This window comes from Nicotiana sylvestris, chromosome 8 (genome assembly GCF_000393655.2).
Source record: "Nicotiana sylvestris chromosome 8, ASM39365v2, whole genome shotgun sequence".
Lineage (NCBI taxonomy): Eukaryota > Viridiplantae > Streptophyta > Magnoliopsida > Solanales > Solanaceae > Nicotiana > Nicotiana sylvestris.
In genome coordinates, this window is record NC_091064.1 from 2,749,521 (window position 1) to 2,769,384 (window position 19,864).

Below are 19,864 nucleotides of genomic sequence, written 5' to 3' on the forward strand. Positions count from 1 at the left end.
CTTGCGAGATAATATTTTTTTTTATTACAATTCATATTCCTTAGTAAAAATCTTGACTCTGCTATTATGTCAATGATCCTTCAAATAAGTCAAATAAACCAAAACGTTTATTTAACAAACAAAAGAATATAGAGGTATATACATATATAATGAGAATAATTGTTTTCTATTCATATTCTTACTCTATACGAGATTTGCTTAATTAAAAAATATCTTTATAGGATGGGCCTAGCTAATTAACTAAAAATAATGCTGGCATTTAATGCCTTATCACATCAAAGGTCTATAGCCATCAAATATCATAAAGGTATGAAGAAAAAACTATTATGAATGACGTGACATAATAATATTCTATTATGAATGAGAGTGCAAAAAGAAATATGGATTTAAATTATAATCACGGACACAAAAACAAATTGACACTATAACACAATATAGTAATTATTTATATAATCAACATGTTATTACTCTATTTTCTATGTTACTATGAAAGATTTTTGTTGTACGCCAAATTTACCTCATGGTGTGAAGAACTTATATACTGTTATTGCATAGAACTTAACTAATCAGATTAAGATTAGAAAGGCTGCACTACCAGAGAGTATTGCATATAATACTGTAAAAACCGTGTAAAATTTAGTGATTTGAGCAAGAAATCGTGAGAAAATACACTATGTGACCCCACCAAGTTTTCGTGAAACCCTCAATGGAAAACTCCCTGGGAATTATCTAGGAATGTCCTGGGAAACTATTTTCTCACCCGCCATATTCCCACTTAGTGTCTTCCCTGGGAATGTCATGGGAATATTAAAATTTCATATGGATTTCCCACCGATTCTTCCGTAGGAAAAGTCTGTATTTCTAGTAGTGGATCTAGAGTATTGCATATAATACTGTAAAAACTGTGTAAAATTTAGTGATCTGAGCAAGAAACAGGTCCAATTCATTCATTAAATCAAAATGGTATGATCCATTGGAAGCATCCAACAATAACCACCCAGTGTAATCTCACGAGTCTGAGTAGGGTAGGATGTACGCAGCCTTACTCCTACCCTGGAAGGATAAAGAGACTGTTTCCGATAGACCCTCAGCTAAAGAAGGTGAAAGAAGACTTGATAGCAAGTAATAGCAAGACAAATAATTAGAAAACTAAATCGAAGATACCAACAGAGAATATGAATATATTGGAAGCATCCAAAGAATATAATAAGAATGAACCATTGTTAATTTATATGAAACCTTAAATTGTTAACATAACATATATCTTACACTTAGAACACATCGTCTATATTCTGAATCCGTTACTGCATGAAAAAATGGACCCAAAGGTACCGAGGATATGACCAACATTAAGAGCAAAGTATTGACAGAAATAAAACTCTTCTAGAATAGACAAAAGAAATAACATTGTGAACAACAACCCAGTATAATCCTACTAGCGGGGTCTGGGAGGGTAGTGTGTACGCAGATCTTACTCCTACCCTGGGGTAGAGAGACTGTTTTCGATAAACCCTCGGCTCCTTCCCTCCAAGAACTCCCCACCTTTCTCTTGGGGTGACTCGAACTCAGAACCTCTTGGTTGGAAGTGAAGGATGATCACCACTAGAGCAACCCACTCTTATTCAATTATAGAACATGTACAAAAATGAACGAAAATGACATTGAAGGGTCCATATTATATTCTTCTCAAATATGAGTTTTACTCACATCTCGAATAAATTCAAGAATATATTCGAAGAAATTCTGATCCCAGGTCGGATTTATATAGCTAGTTTTGTGTAGAAAAATGGAAAGACAGGCCTCTGCACAAAAATGCAGCAAAAAGTGACTGTTTCTTGTTTTGAAGATCTCCAAAAGGATCAATTGTTATGTTATATCTGTTGTTAAATACGTATAGCAAAAGACACGTACAACTTTCTAATACATGCAGGATCAATCTTATATTTTATAATAAGGAATTCTACTGCATTAATATAACCTTTAATCTCCTAAATGAGACAAGATTTTACAAAAGCATTCACAAAGATACCCAAAATTTTAATTTTATGGGTTTAGGACTCGGGTTAATTTCATCCACTAATCATAACCTTGTTTGAGTTTTGGGCTTATAGTTCAATATTTTCTGCAATTTCCTTGAGTTTTACACTGATAAATCTAGGTTTAAACTAAGGTTATGGATTCAAATGAACCTAACTCTACAATACTAGATCCGCCCCCGCCCACAAATATAAAATATTGCACTATATGTGCATGTCTAGAGAGAGAGAGGGGAGAGAGAGAGTTCTTGTAAACACAAATTGATACTACCCAATAGTTAGTCTTGGAGTAAGAATCAAAATTTTCACTCAAAACTCAAAAGAATCTACGTAATTTTAGGGTTTCAAAACTCTAGTTTAGGGTTTAATTTACTGACAAAGCCACAAACTCACTAAATGAACATTTTACCCACATAATGATCTTAGAGAAATACCTTAATTCAGAGTACGTAATTTATATAGCACTATTTTTTACATACCTTCATATCATGAAGTACCTTCAAATTGTATAAGAAAAATATGAGCCACTTCAAAAAAAAAAAAAAAAAATCCTCTTATTTTAAAAGCTTAAAATTTTACCCTTTTTTAACAATCAAGAAGATTGTAACTGAAAAGTCGCAGCACCAGCAACAGCAACAGCAGCAGCAGTCTTACTAGTCTTAATTTGCATATTTATCTTCTTTTTCTTCTTTTTCTTATAAGGAATTCCTCTTGCTTTAGCTTGAGAATCTCTTATTTCTCTTAAATAAACTCTTATTGCACCACTTGCAAATGGATTACTCACTGGTAAACCACCATTTTCTTCATAAGCAGCTCTAAGTCTTCCTATTAAAGCATCAAGACTTCCCCATGCTTGTCTAAGAGGACAAGTACATGGTCCGGGCGGGTCTGGTTGTCCGAAAAACAGACAACCATGTAAGTGAACCTTAGTTTTTCCAAACTGGTCGAGGTATCGAAGAAAATCTAACACATGGTTGTAGTTGCAGTTTGATAGTGGAACCGGAGGTCTTTGATTTTTCAAGTATTGTCCGAAAGTGTTCCAATCGCGACGTTTTTGTGACTCGTATCGACTCAGTTGTGGCGGTGGTAGTGGTGATGGCTGGTGATGATGATGATGATGATCAGGTGGTGCTATAGTAATACCGCCACCTGATGATGATCTTGATGATGATCCTTCTCCTACTTCTCTTATTTTCTCACTTGATGACATCATAGTTTGAAAGGTAGCAAAACGAATGACAGTCCTATATTGACAAGAACGAGCTTTTTTACACAGAAAACTTCGCGCTCAACTGCTTGTATACAGATCGGAAAGGTACAGCTTAATACTAGTTTATACTACTAAGGTGACATTTTTTTTCTTTTTTTTTTCTAGAGATTAAAAATAAAAAAAATTTTGAGAGAGAAAGAGAGAGAGGAGAAGAAGTGAAGTGGAGAAGAATTGAAATCAATAATGGGAGCACTGAGGGGACATTTTATGGGGTCCAATTATAGTGCTTTAGCTCCTCTTTTTTTCTTTCACCATACTGTTTTCTTTCTTTAATTGTACCATTAGCATTAAGTATGGCTTTTTTAAAAAGAATTTCCTTATTTTAATAATTCTGCTAGCATCATGCAATCATTATCAAGAATATTTTAAAAATAGTACGGTATAGTCAGTTTTCGGACTGGTCATTCAAAAATAGCCAGCGTTTACGAAGTCAATGAAAAATAGCCATTATTTTGCTACAACAGAGACCGGTCCAGCATAATATACTGGAGTTCGGTACACCTGTGTATGAACTCCAGCATATTATGCTAGATCTGTATACTTTGTTGACTCCAGTATAATATACTGGAGACTGGAGCACGGGTGCTCCAAACTCCAGTATATTATACTGGACAATTATACTTGCTGGAACTCCAGTATATTATGCTGGAGTTCTAGTGTACTTATGCTGGAACCCCATCATATTATGCTGAAGTTCCAACATACTTATCCTGGAACTCCAGTATAATATGCTGGAGTTCAAGCATACTTATGCTGGAACTCCAGTATAATATACTGGCGTATTTTCCGAGTTTTGAACAGTTTTTTTGCTCAGATTTATCTTTACATGAAAAGTGACTAAATTTCGATTACTTTTAAAACTGGGCTATTTTTGAATGACCAATTGTAAATTTGGCTATTTTTAAAATTCCTAGCACTTTAAATTAACCCTATAGTTACTAGGTATAGTAAAATGACGTGTATCAGACCGTGTGAATACAATTAATGACTTGTATATGTAAATCTTATATGAATAAACAAGAAAATAAAAATTAAAATGATTACTTTCTAAGGTGAATAAAGAAAAACTTCTAGGAATTTAATTTCTGTGTACTAACGGCTGGGGCGGAATAAAGATTTTGAGTTTATGAGTTCTAGATCCTAAAAAAACAGATTACTGGCTTCTGAATAAACTACGTATATATACTCTAAGTGAATTTTTAATATAAATACAAAATCTGGATCAAATTTATTGAATTTTGCCAAATTCGTATATCGAATGCTAACTCCAACCCTGACTATAGAGTAATATTAGCATATTATCAACGGTTAAACTTTAATAAGCATGAAAAATATTAATATTGATTGTATATATAACTTAAATCTTAATGTGAATCTTAATGTGAATGCAGAATGCTTGACGCTGAGTTAGAAAAGGCTGGCTTTAAGTGCTTAACAAATAGAGGAGAGACAGTGGATAATTATTTTTGTATTAGCATTGATATTAATATGCAATAACGCTTTATATACTGATAGTGCATAATTATTTTTACATTATCAGGTTAGATTGATCTACAATAATAAATATATATATTCTTCTTAGTAAGCATGATATGAAACTTGAAAAGTAGAGTATTAATCAGCTGTATATAGTCATTTACATTACACTAATATTTAAAAGAAAATTTATACTTTTAATGTATATAACTTAAATTATTAATACGTAGATCAACATATGAAGTATGAAAACTGCTGATTTCAATGTTGGTGACTCATCCTTTTTACATAAATGGATATATACGAGTATAAATATATTCCGAGAAATTAATGGGCAGCCCGATACACAAGGTATCATGCATTTACGCAAGATTTGGGGAAGGATCGCACCTCAAGGGATACGATATAGATAGCATACCCTAATATAAGGGTTAATGGCTGCTTCCACGGCTTGAGTGTGTAACCGTTGGTCTAAGACTCCCTTCGAATATTCCTAGTTAAAATAGTAAAAATTAAGAAGGTAAAAGAGGGAGGTAAACACAAAGGTAAAAAAAGGAGATAGGTGTAAACTATCACAATATTAGAATAAAGTGAGATTTTTAGGAAAACTCCAACCTATGAGTTGTCTTAGTATAATTAGAAATTGAAAATTAAAAGGATCCCAAAAACCCTCGTTCGTAACATAAAAGCAGCTTCTGCAATAAGGCTTTTTACATCAGACAAATGAGAGTTTGTTACGTTAGGAAAATCATCATTTTCTAGTATTTCAGAAAGTGACAATCATATTGAAATGTGTAAATTGCGATGGCTATTTCTATTTTGGAAAAAAAAAAAAAAGCATGGTCCCATTTGATTATCTTCTTTCAAATGTGTTACTACTACTATTATTGGTTCCTGTAGATTTGCACTCCATTATGGGTAAAGAGAGAAAGTTAAGATTTTTACCGAGGAGTGTTAAAATATAAAGAAGTAAGCATAAAAAGAAATTAAGAGAATTTAACATAAAATATATGCATAATAAAAAGAAATTAATCTATCCATACAGTATAATTTTTTCAGTCCACCACTCGTAGAACTAGCTATAAATCAAAAGTCAAAACTATTAAACAAATCTCATTGAGGTTCTTTTTCTTTTTGATTTTCTTTTTCAGTTAGGAGGGGGAACAAATGGACTATGCTTTTGTTATCATTTAATGGAAGTCTCAATATGAATAGTCCGATCCAAATCTCAACTCAAGTAGTTCTTTTTTTTAACAATCATTTGCTTGCTTTGAAAATTTGCGATTAGTTAGATTTTATATAGTCATAAAATCATTAAGATAATATTCACTTAAAGTTTTATGCAAATCGGGCAAAGCACAAGCCATGTGCTTAGGCACAAGACAAGTGTCAAGCTTGAGCATTGGACTATACGTGCGCACGAGAGTGATGCGCAATGCCAAGCAAGGGACATATTCCCGGGGTTTATTGTAATATAGACTAGTTACACACAAAAGTAAGTTGAGGGACCTATTTGTCAAAGTTATAAAGTTTTGTCCTTAAAAGATAGTTAGTTAGAGGTGGTTAGATGTGGCACTTATAAATGCCCGTTCACATGTATTTTTAGTGACTTCAATGAGAATTACAGACATTCATCTTCTTCACCTCACCTCATCTCCTCTCACTTCTCTTTGTAAATTCCTTACTCTGAATCAATTGCATGGTGTATTGTCGAGCGAATTCAGCTGATTTCATCATGGTATTAGAGCAACGATCGTGAATTCATCGAAATTCAGGAGATCAGAGCTTCGAGGAAGCAGAGTTCCAGTCATCCATGGCAGGAAACGAAGTCGCTTCTCTAGATCACAATCATCCGTTGTTTCTACAGCCCTCAGATGGTCCAGGACTCGTCCTAATACCGCTCGAGCTCACAGGGCCAGAAAACTATGCTCTGTGGAGTAGGGCAATGGAGTTGGCGCTCCGGGGAACGAGTAAAGTAGGGTTTGTGGACAAAACTTGTGTGAAGAATATGTACATAGGATAATTAGCAGAGCAATAGGAAAAATATGACGCGATCGTATTGTCATGGATTGGGAGCACTGTGTCGAGTGAATTGATGCCGAGTATTATCTATGCCTCTAATGCAAGGAAAGTGTGGAATGATTTTCAGGAAAGGTTTGATCGATCAGACTTGACAAGGATTTATCACCTTTGGACAGCCATCGCAATTCTAAGGCAAGGTACTGACTCTGTTACTAGCTATTTCTCTAAAATAAAGGACTTGTGGGATGAAATAGATGTGTTAGTACCATTATCTTCATATGACTGTGAAGAATCTTGATCCTCAGTTGAACATCTAAGATCTCAACGTTTGTTATAATTCCTTACGAGGCTAAATGAAAGCTATGACAACATAAGGAGTAATGTATTAGCTAAAAGGCTTGTTGTGACTGTTAATGAAGCCTATGCTATAGCCACTCAAGAAGAAAGCCAAAGGTCTTTAGGTGTTGTTGATACACATAGGGAACCACTCACCATGTTTGCAGGGAGAGGTCAGGATTTTAGAGCAATAAGGTCCGATCTCATTTGTGAATATTGTGGGTATAAAGGACATCTTAAGGAGAATTGCTTCAAAATAATTAGATATCCAGCTAACTTTAAAAGTAAAAAGAAGAGTTAGCCTGGAGGAGGAAAGGCTTATGCTAACAATGTGTGTCCAAATAGTGATGAAGGAAAACCAATGATTGTGCAGGTACAATGAGCAGGGCAGTTCTTCACAGAAGAACAGTGCCAACAGCTGGTCAAGTTGATGTCAAAAACAACAACTGCATAAAGCTCTAATAACTTTGCAGATATAGTTTCTCTATTATCCAATGCAGGTATGTATGATTGAGTAATAGATATAGGAGCAACACATCATATTACATACTGTAAGGATATTCTAAACAATATTAAAAGGCCAGATGATCAAGGGAGATATGGAGTGCAGCTTCTTATAGGAAGTAAAGCACAAATAACTCACACAGGAGAGGCTTCCATATTAGGAAATAAGACAGTAACAAATGTCTTGTATGTGCCAGATTTTAAATTTAACCTGCTGTCAGTATCAAAGCTCACAAAGGATCTCTGTTGCTCAGTCATATTCTTCCCTGATTTTTGTATGTTTCAGGATCTTTACAATGGCATGGTGATAGGGATTGGTTGAGAGAACAATAGTTTGTACTTGCTTAAGAAGAATATAACAGTAGTAGCAGAAGGAATTTTCCTGAGAAAAGGAAAAGAAACGGAGCTTTGGCACTTAAGGTTAGGACATGCTTCAATGAAGTCAATGCAGCATATTCCAGGGTTGCAGAATAAAGTTGATAAGCACATACAAGAAAATTATCAAGTGTGTCCATTATCTAAGCAATGTAGGTTGAAGTTTCCTATTAGTAGTACTAGTTCTACTGAAATTTTTCAGCTGATTCACTTAGATGTTTGGGGACCTCACAGAATACTTACATATGATAGGAAGCACTACTTTGTTACTAGTGTTGATGACTATAGTAAGTATACTTGGGTGTGTTTGATTCAGTCAAAGAATGAAGTATTAGTTGTAATAAGGAATTTTTGTTGCAATGATTCAAATTCAGTTTGGTATAACTGTGAAGGTGTTAAGATCAGACAATGGTACTGAGTTTTTTAATTCTCAGTGTAATGAATTTTTAACTTCCTTGGGTATCATTCATCAGAGTAGATGCCCATATACACCTCAACATAATGGTACATTTGAAAAAAAAGAATAGGCATTTATTGAAAATGGCAAGAGCACTGAAATTCCAAAGCTCAATGCCAATAAGATTTTGGGAAGACTGTGTAAGAACAACTGCCTATCTGATAAACAAATTACCCACAAGAGTATTACAAGGGAAGTGTCCATATGAAATTCTACATGGAAAACCAGCAATAATAGATCACCTAAGAGTATTTGGATGCCTTTGTTTTGCAAGCAATTTACCTGGAGGAGATAAATTTGCACCAAGGGCAAGGAAATATATTCTCACTGGTTACTCAGAAACACAAAAGGGCTATAGGTTATATGATCTGGAAAGTAGAAGAGTATTTGTTAGTGTCACGACCCAAATTTTCCATCCTCGGGAGTCGTGATGGCGTCTACTAAAGGGAGCTAGGCAAGCCAAACCTTAACTACTTGCTACACTTTTATTTTCGCCTCTTTTAACAAACACAAGCCGATAATATAATAAAAGCGGAATTTTAAATAAATAAGAGGATGTCAACAATTATAAATCTTAAGGCTATGTGTATTACAATTTTTAAAAATCTTAAATACCCCAAAACCTGGTGTCACAGTGTCACAGACTGTCTAAGAGTTACTACATACAAGGTCTGAAGAAAATACAATACACTGTTTCTGAACAAAGGAAATGAAACAGGAAATAAAGATAGAGGGAGATGTCAGGGCCTGCGGACGCCTGCAGGTCTAACTTGGGTCTTCGAGCGGACTGAAGGAAGCCCTCCAACTACTGTCCGAAAGCTGCTCCTAGATCTGCACACAGTGCAGAGTGTAGTATCAGCACAACCGACCCCATGTGCTGGTAAATGTCTAGCCTAACCTCGGCAAAATAGTGACGAGGTTAGGACCAGACTACCAAATAAACCTGTGAAGTTCATATATATAGAAAGGAAATACAGAAATAACCAGTCAATGTGGGAGGGGGGAACATGCTGTGGGGAGATAATAGTTCCGAATAGAAAGGCATCAAGTAAGGAAAGAAACAACATAACTAGAATATCAACAAGGAAGCAGAAATCAACAATTTGCACGGCATCACCCTTCGTGCTTTTACTCTCGGTCTCACCAAAACAATACACGGCATCACCCTTCGTGCTTTATGCTCTTCCTCACCCAAACAACAATCATAAGGCATATAGGGTAAGGGGATCTATAACCTCGAAGTAAATCAAATAACAACAAGTAATGAGAGAAACAACATAACTCGGATATCAACAAAGAATCAGAAGTCAACAAATGCATGACATCACCCTTCATGCTTTTACTCTCGTCCTCACCAAAGCAATCATATAATAAAAATGTGCACGGCATCACCCTTCGTGCTTTTGCTCTCTTTCCTTACCATATAATCAATAAAATCGGCACGGGATGATGCATCGTGCGGCACGACGTCACCCTTCGTGCTTTACACTCTTTCCTCACAATAACAAACAATGCACGACATCACCCTTCGTGCTTTAACTCTCTTCCTCACCCAAATAATAATCACAAACAATGGGGTAAGGAAATAAAGGAAATTTTGTAATAAGAATCCTGACAAGGGAGCAACAAGTCACCAATTAAATCCCGGCAAGAGAACAACAAATAAATCAACAATAGCCCGACAAGGGTGACAACATAAGGATCTCTTCTCTTTCTCAATTTTACTTCACAATTCACTTCACAACTCGAGCCGATGCTCTAGAGGTTCGATTATCGCTTATACCTTCACAACTCATTTCACAACTCGAGCCAAAGCTCTAAAAGTTCAATTGTCACTTATACTTTCACAATTTCGCTATACAAACTGAGCCAACGCTCCTCAATGTTCATAGGTCACAATTCTTTCCACAAACTTTATACGACAATTAGAAATCTTCACCAAGGCATGAATAATACAACGAAATCATGTAAATCACAATCTAAGACCCACAGTCATGCTTGACACCAACGTATAGATACTCGTCACCATGCCTATACGTCGTACTCGACAAGAAGCAAATAGCAAATAGGACATAACTCCTAATCCCTCAAGCTAAGGTTAGACCAAACACTTACCTCGATGCAACGAACACAATTCAAGCCTCAATTACCGCTTTACCTCTTGTTTCCACCACCAACTCGCTTGTATCTAGCCACAATTTGCTTAACGATATCAATAAATGCTAAATGAATCAATTCTAATGCATGGAAATAGGTTTTATAAAGATTTCCCCAAAAAGTCAAAAATCGAATTCGGACCAAAATCCGATTACCCATTCCCCCATGAGCTCAAATATGTAATTTGTTTTGAAATCGGACCTCAAATCGAGGTCCAAATCCCCATTTTTGTGAAAACCTAGGTTCTACCCAAAACACCCAATTTCCCCCATGAAAATAATTGATTTGAAGTTGAAATCATGTTAAAAGATGTTAATGATTGAAGAAAACTAGTTAAAAATGACTTACAATTGATTTGGATAAGAAATGTTATTTGAAAAATCGCCTCTTATGTTTTTGGGGTTTTGAAAAGTGAAAAATAACTGAAAAATCCGTTCAAATATACTCCTCTCAGACCCTCTCCGCGGACCGCATAAAAAGGACTGCGGCCGCGGAGCTCCACCGCGGACCGCATAAAAAGGATTGCGATCGCGGAGCTCCACCGTGGACCGCAAGAAATCGAGCGCGGCCACGGAGGCTTGGCCTTGCTCACCGCGGACCACACAAATCCCACCGCGGTCGCGAAGTCTCCACCGTGGCCGCTAAGTTTCCATCGCGGACCGTGAGACCTGGCTTTAGAGACCTGCAACTTCTATGAATCTGCAACTTTTTCCTAAGTTCAAAACTTGCCGAAACACATCCGAAACACACTTGAGCCCTCGGGGCTCCTAACCAAACATACGTACTAACTCAACAACATCATACGAACTTATTCGTGCGATCAAATCGCCAAAATAACCTCAATAACAATGAATCAAACCTCAAAATCCAGAACTTTTTCTCAAACTTCATCAAGTATCAAATTTAGCAATTTAGGTCCGAATCACATCAAACGACGTCCGTTTTCAACCAAACTTTACATAAATGACTTAAACCATATATAAGACCTGTATCGGGCGCCGGAGATATTATAAACCATATATAATATCTCTTTCTAATCAAACTTCATTTCAAATTTCCTTAAAAAAAATTCAGAAAATAATTTCCTTTAAAAATTCATTTCTTGGGATCGGGACCTCGGAATTCGATTCCGGGCATACGCCCAAGTCCCATATATTCCTACAGACCCTAAGGGACCGTTAAATTACGGATCCGGGTCCATTTACCCAAAATTTTGACCGAAGTCAAATTAACTCATTTTATAATTAAATTTTATCATTTTTTACAGAATTTCATATTTAAGCTTTCCGGCTACGCGCCCGGACTGTGTACGCAAATCGAGGTGATTCTAAATGAGGTTTTCAAGGCCTTAGAACACAGAAGTTTTGTTTAAAATAAGTGATGACCTTTTGGGTCATCACATTCTCCACCTCTAAAATAACTGTTCGTCCTTGAACGGACAGAATAAGGAAGTACCTAAGTCGGGAAAAAGATGGGGATAACGGCTCCGCATATCGGACTCGGACTCCTAGGTCGATGCCTCAGCGGGCTGACCTCTCCACTGAACACGAATAGAAGGAAAACTCTTCAACCTCAACTGACGAATCTGCCGGTCTAGAATAGCTACCGGCTCCTCCTCATAAGACAAGTCCTTGTCCAACTGGACAGTACTGGAATCTAACACGTGGGAAGGATCACTGTGATATCTCCGGAGCATGGACACATGAAACACTGGGTGCACGGCTGATAAGCTCAGCGGCAACACAAGTCTATAAGCCACATCTCCCACTCGATCAAGAATCTAAAACGGGCCAATGAACCTAGGGCTAAGCTTGTCCCTCTTCCCAAATCTCATCACGCCTTCATAGGCGACACTCTGAGCAATACCCGCTCTCCCACCATAAAAGCCACATCTTGAACCTTGCGGTCTGCATAACTCTGTTGCTTGGACTGAGCTGCACGAAGCCTATCTTGAATAATCCTGACCTTGTCCAAAGCCTCCTGAACCAGATCCGTACCCAACAATCGAGCCTCTCCCGGCTCAAACCATCCAACCGGAGATTGACACCACCTACCATATAAAGCCTCATAAGGAGCCATCTGGATACTCGACTGGTAACTATTGTTGTAGGCAAACTCTGCTAAAGGCAAAAACTGATCCCACGAGCCTCCAAAGTCAATGATACAAGCTCGGAGCATATCCTCCAAAATCTGAATAGTCCACTCAGACTGCCCATCCGTCTGAGGATGAAATGTTGTACTCAACTCAACCTGGGTGCCCAACTCTTGCTGGACTGCTCTGCAAAAACGTGAGGTGGACTGCGTACCTCGGTCCGAAATGATAGATACAGGCACACCATGAAGATGAACAATCTCCCGGATATAGATCTCAGCTAACCTCTCGGATGAATATGAGACTGCCATAGGAATGAAATGTGCTGACTTGGTCAGCCTATCAACAATGACCCATACTGCGTCGAACTTCCTTCGAGTCTGCGGGAGTCCAACAACGAAATCCATAGTGACCCGTTCCCACTTCCACTCAGGAAGTTTAATGCTCTGAAATAAACTACTAGGCCTCTGATGCTCGTACTTAACCTACTGACAATTCAAACACCAAGCTACATATGCAACTATATCCTTCTTCATTTTTTGCCACCAATAATGCTGCCACAAATCTTGATACATCTTCGCGGCGCCTGGATGAATAGAGTACCGGGAGCTATGGGCCTCCTCTAAAATCAACTCTCGGAGCCCATCCACATTTGGCACACATACGCGATCCTGTAATCTCAAAACTCCATCATTATATAAGGTAACCTGCTTGGCACCTCCACGCTGCACCGTGTCTCTAAGGACACACAAATGGGGATCATCATACTGCCGTTCAATGATACTCTCCAATAAAGAAAAACGAGCGACCGTGCAGGCTAATACACGACTAGGCTCAGAGATATCCAACCTTACAAACTGACTGGCCAAAGCCCGCACGTCCAAAGCAAGTGGTCTCTCACCGACTGGAATATAAGCAAGACTGCCCATACTGGTTGACTTCCTACTCAACGCATCGGCCACCACATTGGCCTTTCCTGGATGATAAAAGATAGTGATATCATAACCTTTCAACAACTCCAACCACCTTCTCTGTCTCAAATTCAACTCTTTTTGCTTGAACAAATACTGAAGACTTTTGTGATTCGTGAACACCTCACATGCCACGCCATACAGATAATGCTTCCAAATCTTCAATGCGGGAACAATAGCTGCCAACTCCAAGTCATGAATCAGATAGTTCTTCTCATGAATCTTCAGCTGCCACGAAGCATAGGCAATGACCTTGCCATCCTGCATCAACACTACACCAAGCCCAATACGAGATGCATCACAATAAATGGTATAAGGCCCTGAACCTGTGGGAAAAACCAACACCGGTGCCGTAGTCAGAGCTCTCTTGAGCTTCTGAAAGCTCACCTCACACTCGTCCAACCATCTGAACTGGGCACCCTTCTGGGTCAACCTGGTCATCGGGGCTGCGATAGTTGAGAACCCCTCCACAAACCAACGGTAGTAGCCTGCCAATCCCAAGAAACTCCAAATATCTGTAGCTGATGCTGGTCTAGGCCAGTTCTTGACTGCGTCAATCTTCTTCGGATCAACCTGGATACCCTCTGCTGATACAACATGACCCAGAAATGCAACTGAACTCAACCAGAACTTACACTTCGAGAACTTAGCATATAACTGACTATCCCTCAAGGTATGAAGAACCACTCTAAGATGTTGCTCGTGCTCCTCCTGGCTGCGGGAATATATCAAAATATCATCAATGAAGACTATCATGAACGAGTCCAAATAAGGTCTAAACACTCGATTCATCAAATCCATAAAAGTTGCTGGGGCATTGGTCAACCCAAATGACATGACCAGGAACTCATAATGCCCGTACCTAGTGCGGAAGTTGTCTTAGGGACATCGGATGCCCTAATCCTCAACTGATGATAGCCAGATCTCAAATAAATCTTTGAGAACACCTTGTCACCCTGAAGATGATCGAACAAATCATCGATCCTCGGCAACAGATACTTATTCTTGATTGTAACCTTGTTCAACTGCCGGTAATCAATACATATTCTCATCGATCCGTCCTTTTTCTTAACAAACAACACTGGTGCACCCCAAGGAGAAACCCTCGGCCTAATGAATCCCTTCTCAAGCAAGTCTTGTAACTGATCCTTCAACTCTTTTAACTTAGGCGGGGCCATACGATACGACATGATAGAAATGGGTTGAGTGCCCCGGAGCCAAATCAATGCAAAAGTCAATATCCCTATCGGGTGGCATACCCGGCATGTCTGAAGGGAAAACATTAGGAACCTCTCGAACAACAGGCACAAAATCAATAGAAGGGACCTCAGCACTAGAATCACGAACATATGCCAAATAGGCCAAACACCTCTTCCCGACCATACGCCGAGCCTTCACATACAAGATAACACTGTAGGTAGAATGACCAGGAGTTCCTATCCACTCTAAATGGGGCAAATCTGGTAAGGCTAAGGTCACAGTCTTGGCATGACAGTCCAAGATAGCGTGGTAAGGTGATAACCAGTCCATCCCCAATATAACATCGAAATCGACCATGTCTAAAAGCAACAAATCCACACGAGTCTCAAGACCCCCAATCACCACAATAAAAGAATGATGGACTCGATCTACCACAATAGAATCACCCACCAGTGTAGACACATAAACAAGAATACTCAATGAATCACTAGGCATGACCAGATACAGTGCAAAATAAGATGACACATACGAGTAGGTAGACCCTGGATCAAATAACACTGAAGCATCTCTATCACAAACCAGAGTAGTACCTGTAATGACTGCATTTGAAGCCTCAGCCTCGGGCCTGGCTGGAAGGGCATAACATCGGGGCTGGGCCCCACCACCCTGAACTACATCTCTAGGACAGCCTGCAGCTGGCTGGCCTCCACCTCTGGCGGCCTGAGCTCCACCTCTAGTACCTCTACCTCCACTTCTAGCACTTCTACCCCCACCTCTAGCTGGTTGTCGGGCTGTGGAACACTTGGTGCCTGTACCATAGCACGAGGACCCTGATGCTAAGAGCTAATCGGTGCTCGAGGGAAAAACCTAGCAATGTGACCCGGATCACCACACGTGTAACAAGCCCTCGGCTGCTGAGACTGCTGGCCTTGACGACCTGAATGACCACCCCGAAAACTCTAAAGCGGCGGTGCACTGATAGGAGCATGTGGTGCACTATAGGACTGCTGATCGGGATACTACATCTGGGGACCACGACTACCTGAAGTACCTTGAGAAACCTAGAGTGCTGACTGAATGGGCATAGGAGGATGTCCTCTACCATATGAATTTCGACCTCCGGATAAGGTACCACTGAATCGGCCTAAATGACGGGGCCTTTTGTTTGACCCATGTTCGCCTCCCTACGATAGAACCATCTCAACTCTACGGCCACATTGGCCGCCTCTTGAAAATTAATCTCACTCCCAGCCTCTCTAGCCATCTGAAGACGAATCAGCTGGATAAGACCGTCAATAAACCTCCTCACCCTCTCTCTTCCTCAGTGGGGAGTATAATGAGAACATGGCGAGCTAAGTCGATGAACCTGGTCTCATACTGGTTAACAGTCATGGAACCCTTCTGGAGGCACTCAAACTGCCTCCGATAGGCCTCTCTCTGAGTAACGGGGGAAACTTCTCCAGGAATAACACTGTAAACTGCTCCCAAGTCATGGTTGGCGATTCGGCTGGTCTCGCTAAGCAATAATCCCTCCACCAAGTCTTGGCGGATCCAGACAAGTGAAATGTAGCAAAATCGACCCCATTGGTCTCAACAATGCCCATATTCCTAAGAACCTCGTGGTAGCTGTCTAGGTAATCCTAGGGATCCTCAGTAGATGCACCGCTGAAAGTAGAAGTGAAGAGCTTGGTAAACCTATCCAGTCTCCACAAAGCATTGGCGGACATAACCGCTCCATCACCGGTCTGAGCTACCATACCCGGTTGTACTGCTACAACTGGCTGAACCGCTGGAGTCTGAATTTGAGAAGCTACCTGCTCCGGAGTGCGAATAGCAGGGGTCCGAGTCCCTCCTCCAGCCTAAGAGACGGCTAGTGCTACAGAAAGCAAGCCAGCCCGGGTGACACTCTCCATGAGGCCCACTAATCGGACCAGAGCATCCTGAAGAATTGGGGTAGCAATAAACCCCTCTAGGACCTGAGCTGGGCCCAACGGAACTGCTGGAGCCAGAACCTCCTCATCAAAATCAACCTGAGGCTCCGTCACAGGGGCTGCTACTCGAGGTTGAGATCTGCCCCTACCTCGGCTTCTAACACGGCCTCGGCCTCGCCCTCTACCCCTTGTGGGAGTGGCTGTAGGGGCTCGGGTTGCTGAGCGGAGGATGAGGAAGCGCGTGTTCTTGCCATCTGTGAAAGAACAGAGTAGAAGTTCAATTAGCATGGGAAAACAAAACCGCACGATAGGAAAGAATAAATATGAAGTTTTTCCTAACTCTGTAGCCTCTAGGGGATAAATACAGACGTCTCCGTACCGATCCCTCAGACTCTACCAAGCTTGTTTGTGAACTGTGAGACCTATGCAACCTAGAGCTCTGATACCAACTTGTCACAACCTGGATTTCCCACCCTTGGGAGTTGTGATGGCGCCTACTAATGGGAGCTAGGCAAGCCAAACCTTAACTACTTGCTACACTTTCATTTTTGCCTCTTTTAACAAACACAAGCCGATAATATAATAAAAGCAGAATTTTAAATAAATAAGTGGATGTCAACAATTATAAATCTTAAGGCTATATCTATTATAACTTTTAAAAACCTCAAATACCCCAAAACCTGATGTCACAGTGTCACAGACTGTCTAAGAGTTACTACATACAAGATCTGAAGAAAATACAATACACTGTTTCTGAACAAAGGAAATGAAACAGGAAATAGAGATAGAGGGAGACGCCAGAGCCTGGGGACGTTTACAGTTCTACCTTGGGTCTCCGAGTGGACTGAAGGAAGCCCTACAACTACTGTCCGAAAGCTGCTCCTGGATATGCACACAATGCAGAGCATAGTATCAGCACAACCGACCCCTTGTGCTGGTAAGTGTCTAGCCTAACCTTGGCGAAGTAGTGACGAGGCTAGGACCAGACTACCAAATAAACCTGTGTAGTTCATACCGACCATGCGAGCAAGACAATGAATGATGCTCAAGTGAACTACACGGTGACCGAGAAAGAACTTTTGGCTATTGTGTTCGCAATGATAAAATTTTGGTCGTATCTCATGGGTGCTAAGGTTATTATTCATACCAACCATGCCGCACTCCGGTACTTGATGACGAAGAAGGATTCCAAAGCTAGACTGATGTGATGGGTCTTGTTACTTCAAGAGTTTGATTTGGAGATTGTGGACTGGAAGGGTAGTGAAAACCAAGTGGCGGACCACTTGTCCCGCTTGGAGGAGGAGGGGAGGCCTCGTGATGGACTAGAGATCACTGATTCATTTCCTGACGAACAACTCCTTTCGGTGTCCATGAATGATATGCCATGGTTTGCCGATGTTGCTAATTTCCTTGTGACTGGTATAATCCCGTGTGAGCTCTCTTCTAACAAAAGGAAGAAGCTCAAACGGGATAGTTTGGATTTCTATTGGGATGAGCCGTGTGAGCACGTGATTTTTTCCCTATATGAATTACTCCCATAGATTCAAGAAAATAGATTTCTCCCATTATTAGCAATTTTGTAGATTTTTGTGGCATTTTTTGTCGACTGTTTGCATTTTTCTGTGCATGTTAATGTTATTTAATTCATGAAAAATGCAAAAATATGTTGCATTTGCATTTAGAATTTAATTTTACATTTTGTTAGATTAATTATCAAATTAGTTGTTTCATAAAAATGGAAAAAAATCACAAAAAAATTACTTATGTTTGCACTTTTCAATTTTAGTTTTTGAATTTTAGTAGTTTTTCCTTTAATTTGATTTTTAATTAATTGTGGTAATTATTAGCTAGAGTTAATTAATTCAATGTGGTAGAATTAATTTGACTTATGATTTAGTTTAGGTTTTTATTTTAATTTTGAAAAAAAAGAGAATTAGAAAATAATTTTAAAGGGAAAAGAGTTGAATTAGATTTTTTTGGGCCTTCTTTAAATTCAAGTCTCCAAGCCCAAACCAAACACCCTTGTACCTGGTTATACCCGCCAAACCCAGGCCCAAACCCGCTCCAAAATCGTTCCCCCACCAAACGATCCAAACGACCCCGTTTTCATTGCGTTTAATCATAGCCGTTGGATCTCAGCCATCCAACAACTCAGAACTGGTTGGTTACTTATTATATAAGTGTCCGAATCTATCCCACCCCCTCTTTCATCGTCTCTTTCATTTCCCCGTTCCAGAGATCAAGGGCCAAACCCTAAGGCGCCGCCTCTCTTTCCACCGCTCTCAGTCGGCGGCGCTGGCTCCAAACACCACCAGAATTACACCACAGAACCACCACGACCCCCTCGTTCTAAATCCCCACTCCATTTCCCTCAAATCTTGCATGAATTCCTCAAATCTTGAATCAAAGCTTAACCCTAAAATCCCAAATTTTCCAATTCGAGATTTCTTTGAAAATTTTAGGTTCATTCTGACTTTATTCGTGTGTTTTTTATGAAGAACACACTATTAATCTCAGATTGAGTCGAGAATCTGAATATTTGAAGATTCATCACCACTTTTTATTGTCCGAGGCTCTTTTAGGTATTTTCCCTTTTCTGTTGTTATCTTTTCTTCAGTTTTTCTTTCATTTTTTTCTATCTTATGCTTCTGTCTCTTTTTCTTGATTCTTTTCCGTTTTTCCAGTTTCTTGAGGGTCATTTTTTATGCATGTTAGTTTTAAACCTCTTTCTTTAATTAGTACATTTAGTCTGTTAATTAGGTTAGTTTCGATCTATTAATTTCGTTAATTCTAGTTCATTAGTTGGTCAGTTATCTAATTAGATTTTGAAATTATTCGAATTGCTTCTGTTTTTTGCTTTTCCTCAAATAATTTGGTTCTGATTATGTTTGGGCCTTGGGTTCATGCCTTTAGGTTCAAGACTCAATTTGGGCTGATAGGTTCTGGTTTAAGTCTTGGGCTTGATTCAAACCAGTTTGGTTTTTTTTAAAGAACTTTTCAGGGGTTTGAGGGGTAGTTTGGGAAAATTGGATAAAGG

The 19,864-nt window shown here is 39.4% G+C and overlaps 1 protein-coding gene across 1 annotated transcript; it reads right to left on the reverse strand.

Annotated features, from left to right (window-relative positions):
• Window positions 1-1,293: 1,293 nt before the first annotated feature.
• Window positions 1,294-3,460, reverse strand: LOC104220901 (protein LIGHT-DEPENDENT SHORT HYPOCOTYLS 10-like). Its single transcript, XM_009771867.2, has one exon. The coding sequence runs from the start codon at window positions 3,247-3,249 to the stop codon at window positions 2,629-2,631; it is 621 nt and encodes a 206-aa protein (XP_009770169.1). The 5' UTR covers window positions 3,250-3,460; the 3' UTR covers window positions 1,294-2,628.
• Window positions 3,461-19,864: the final 16,404 nt, after the last annotated feature.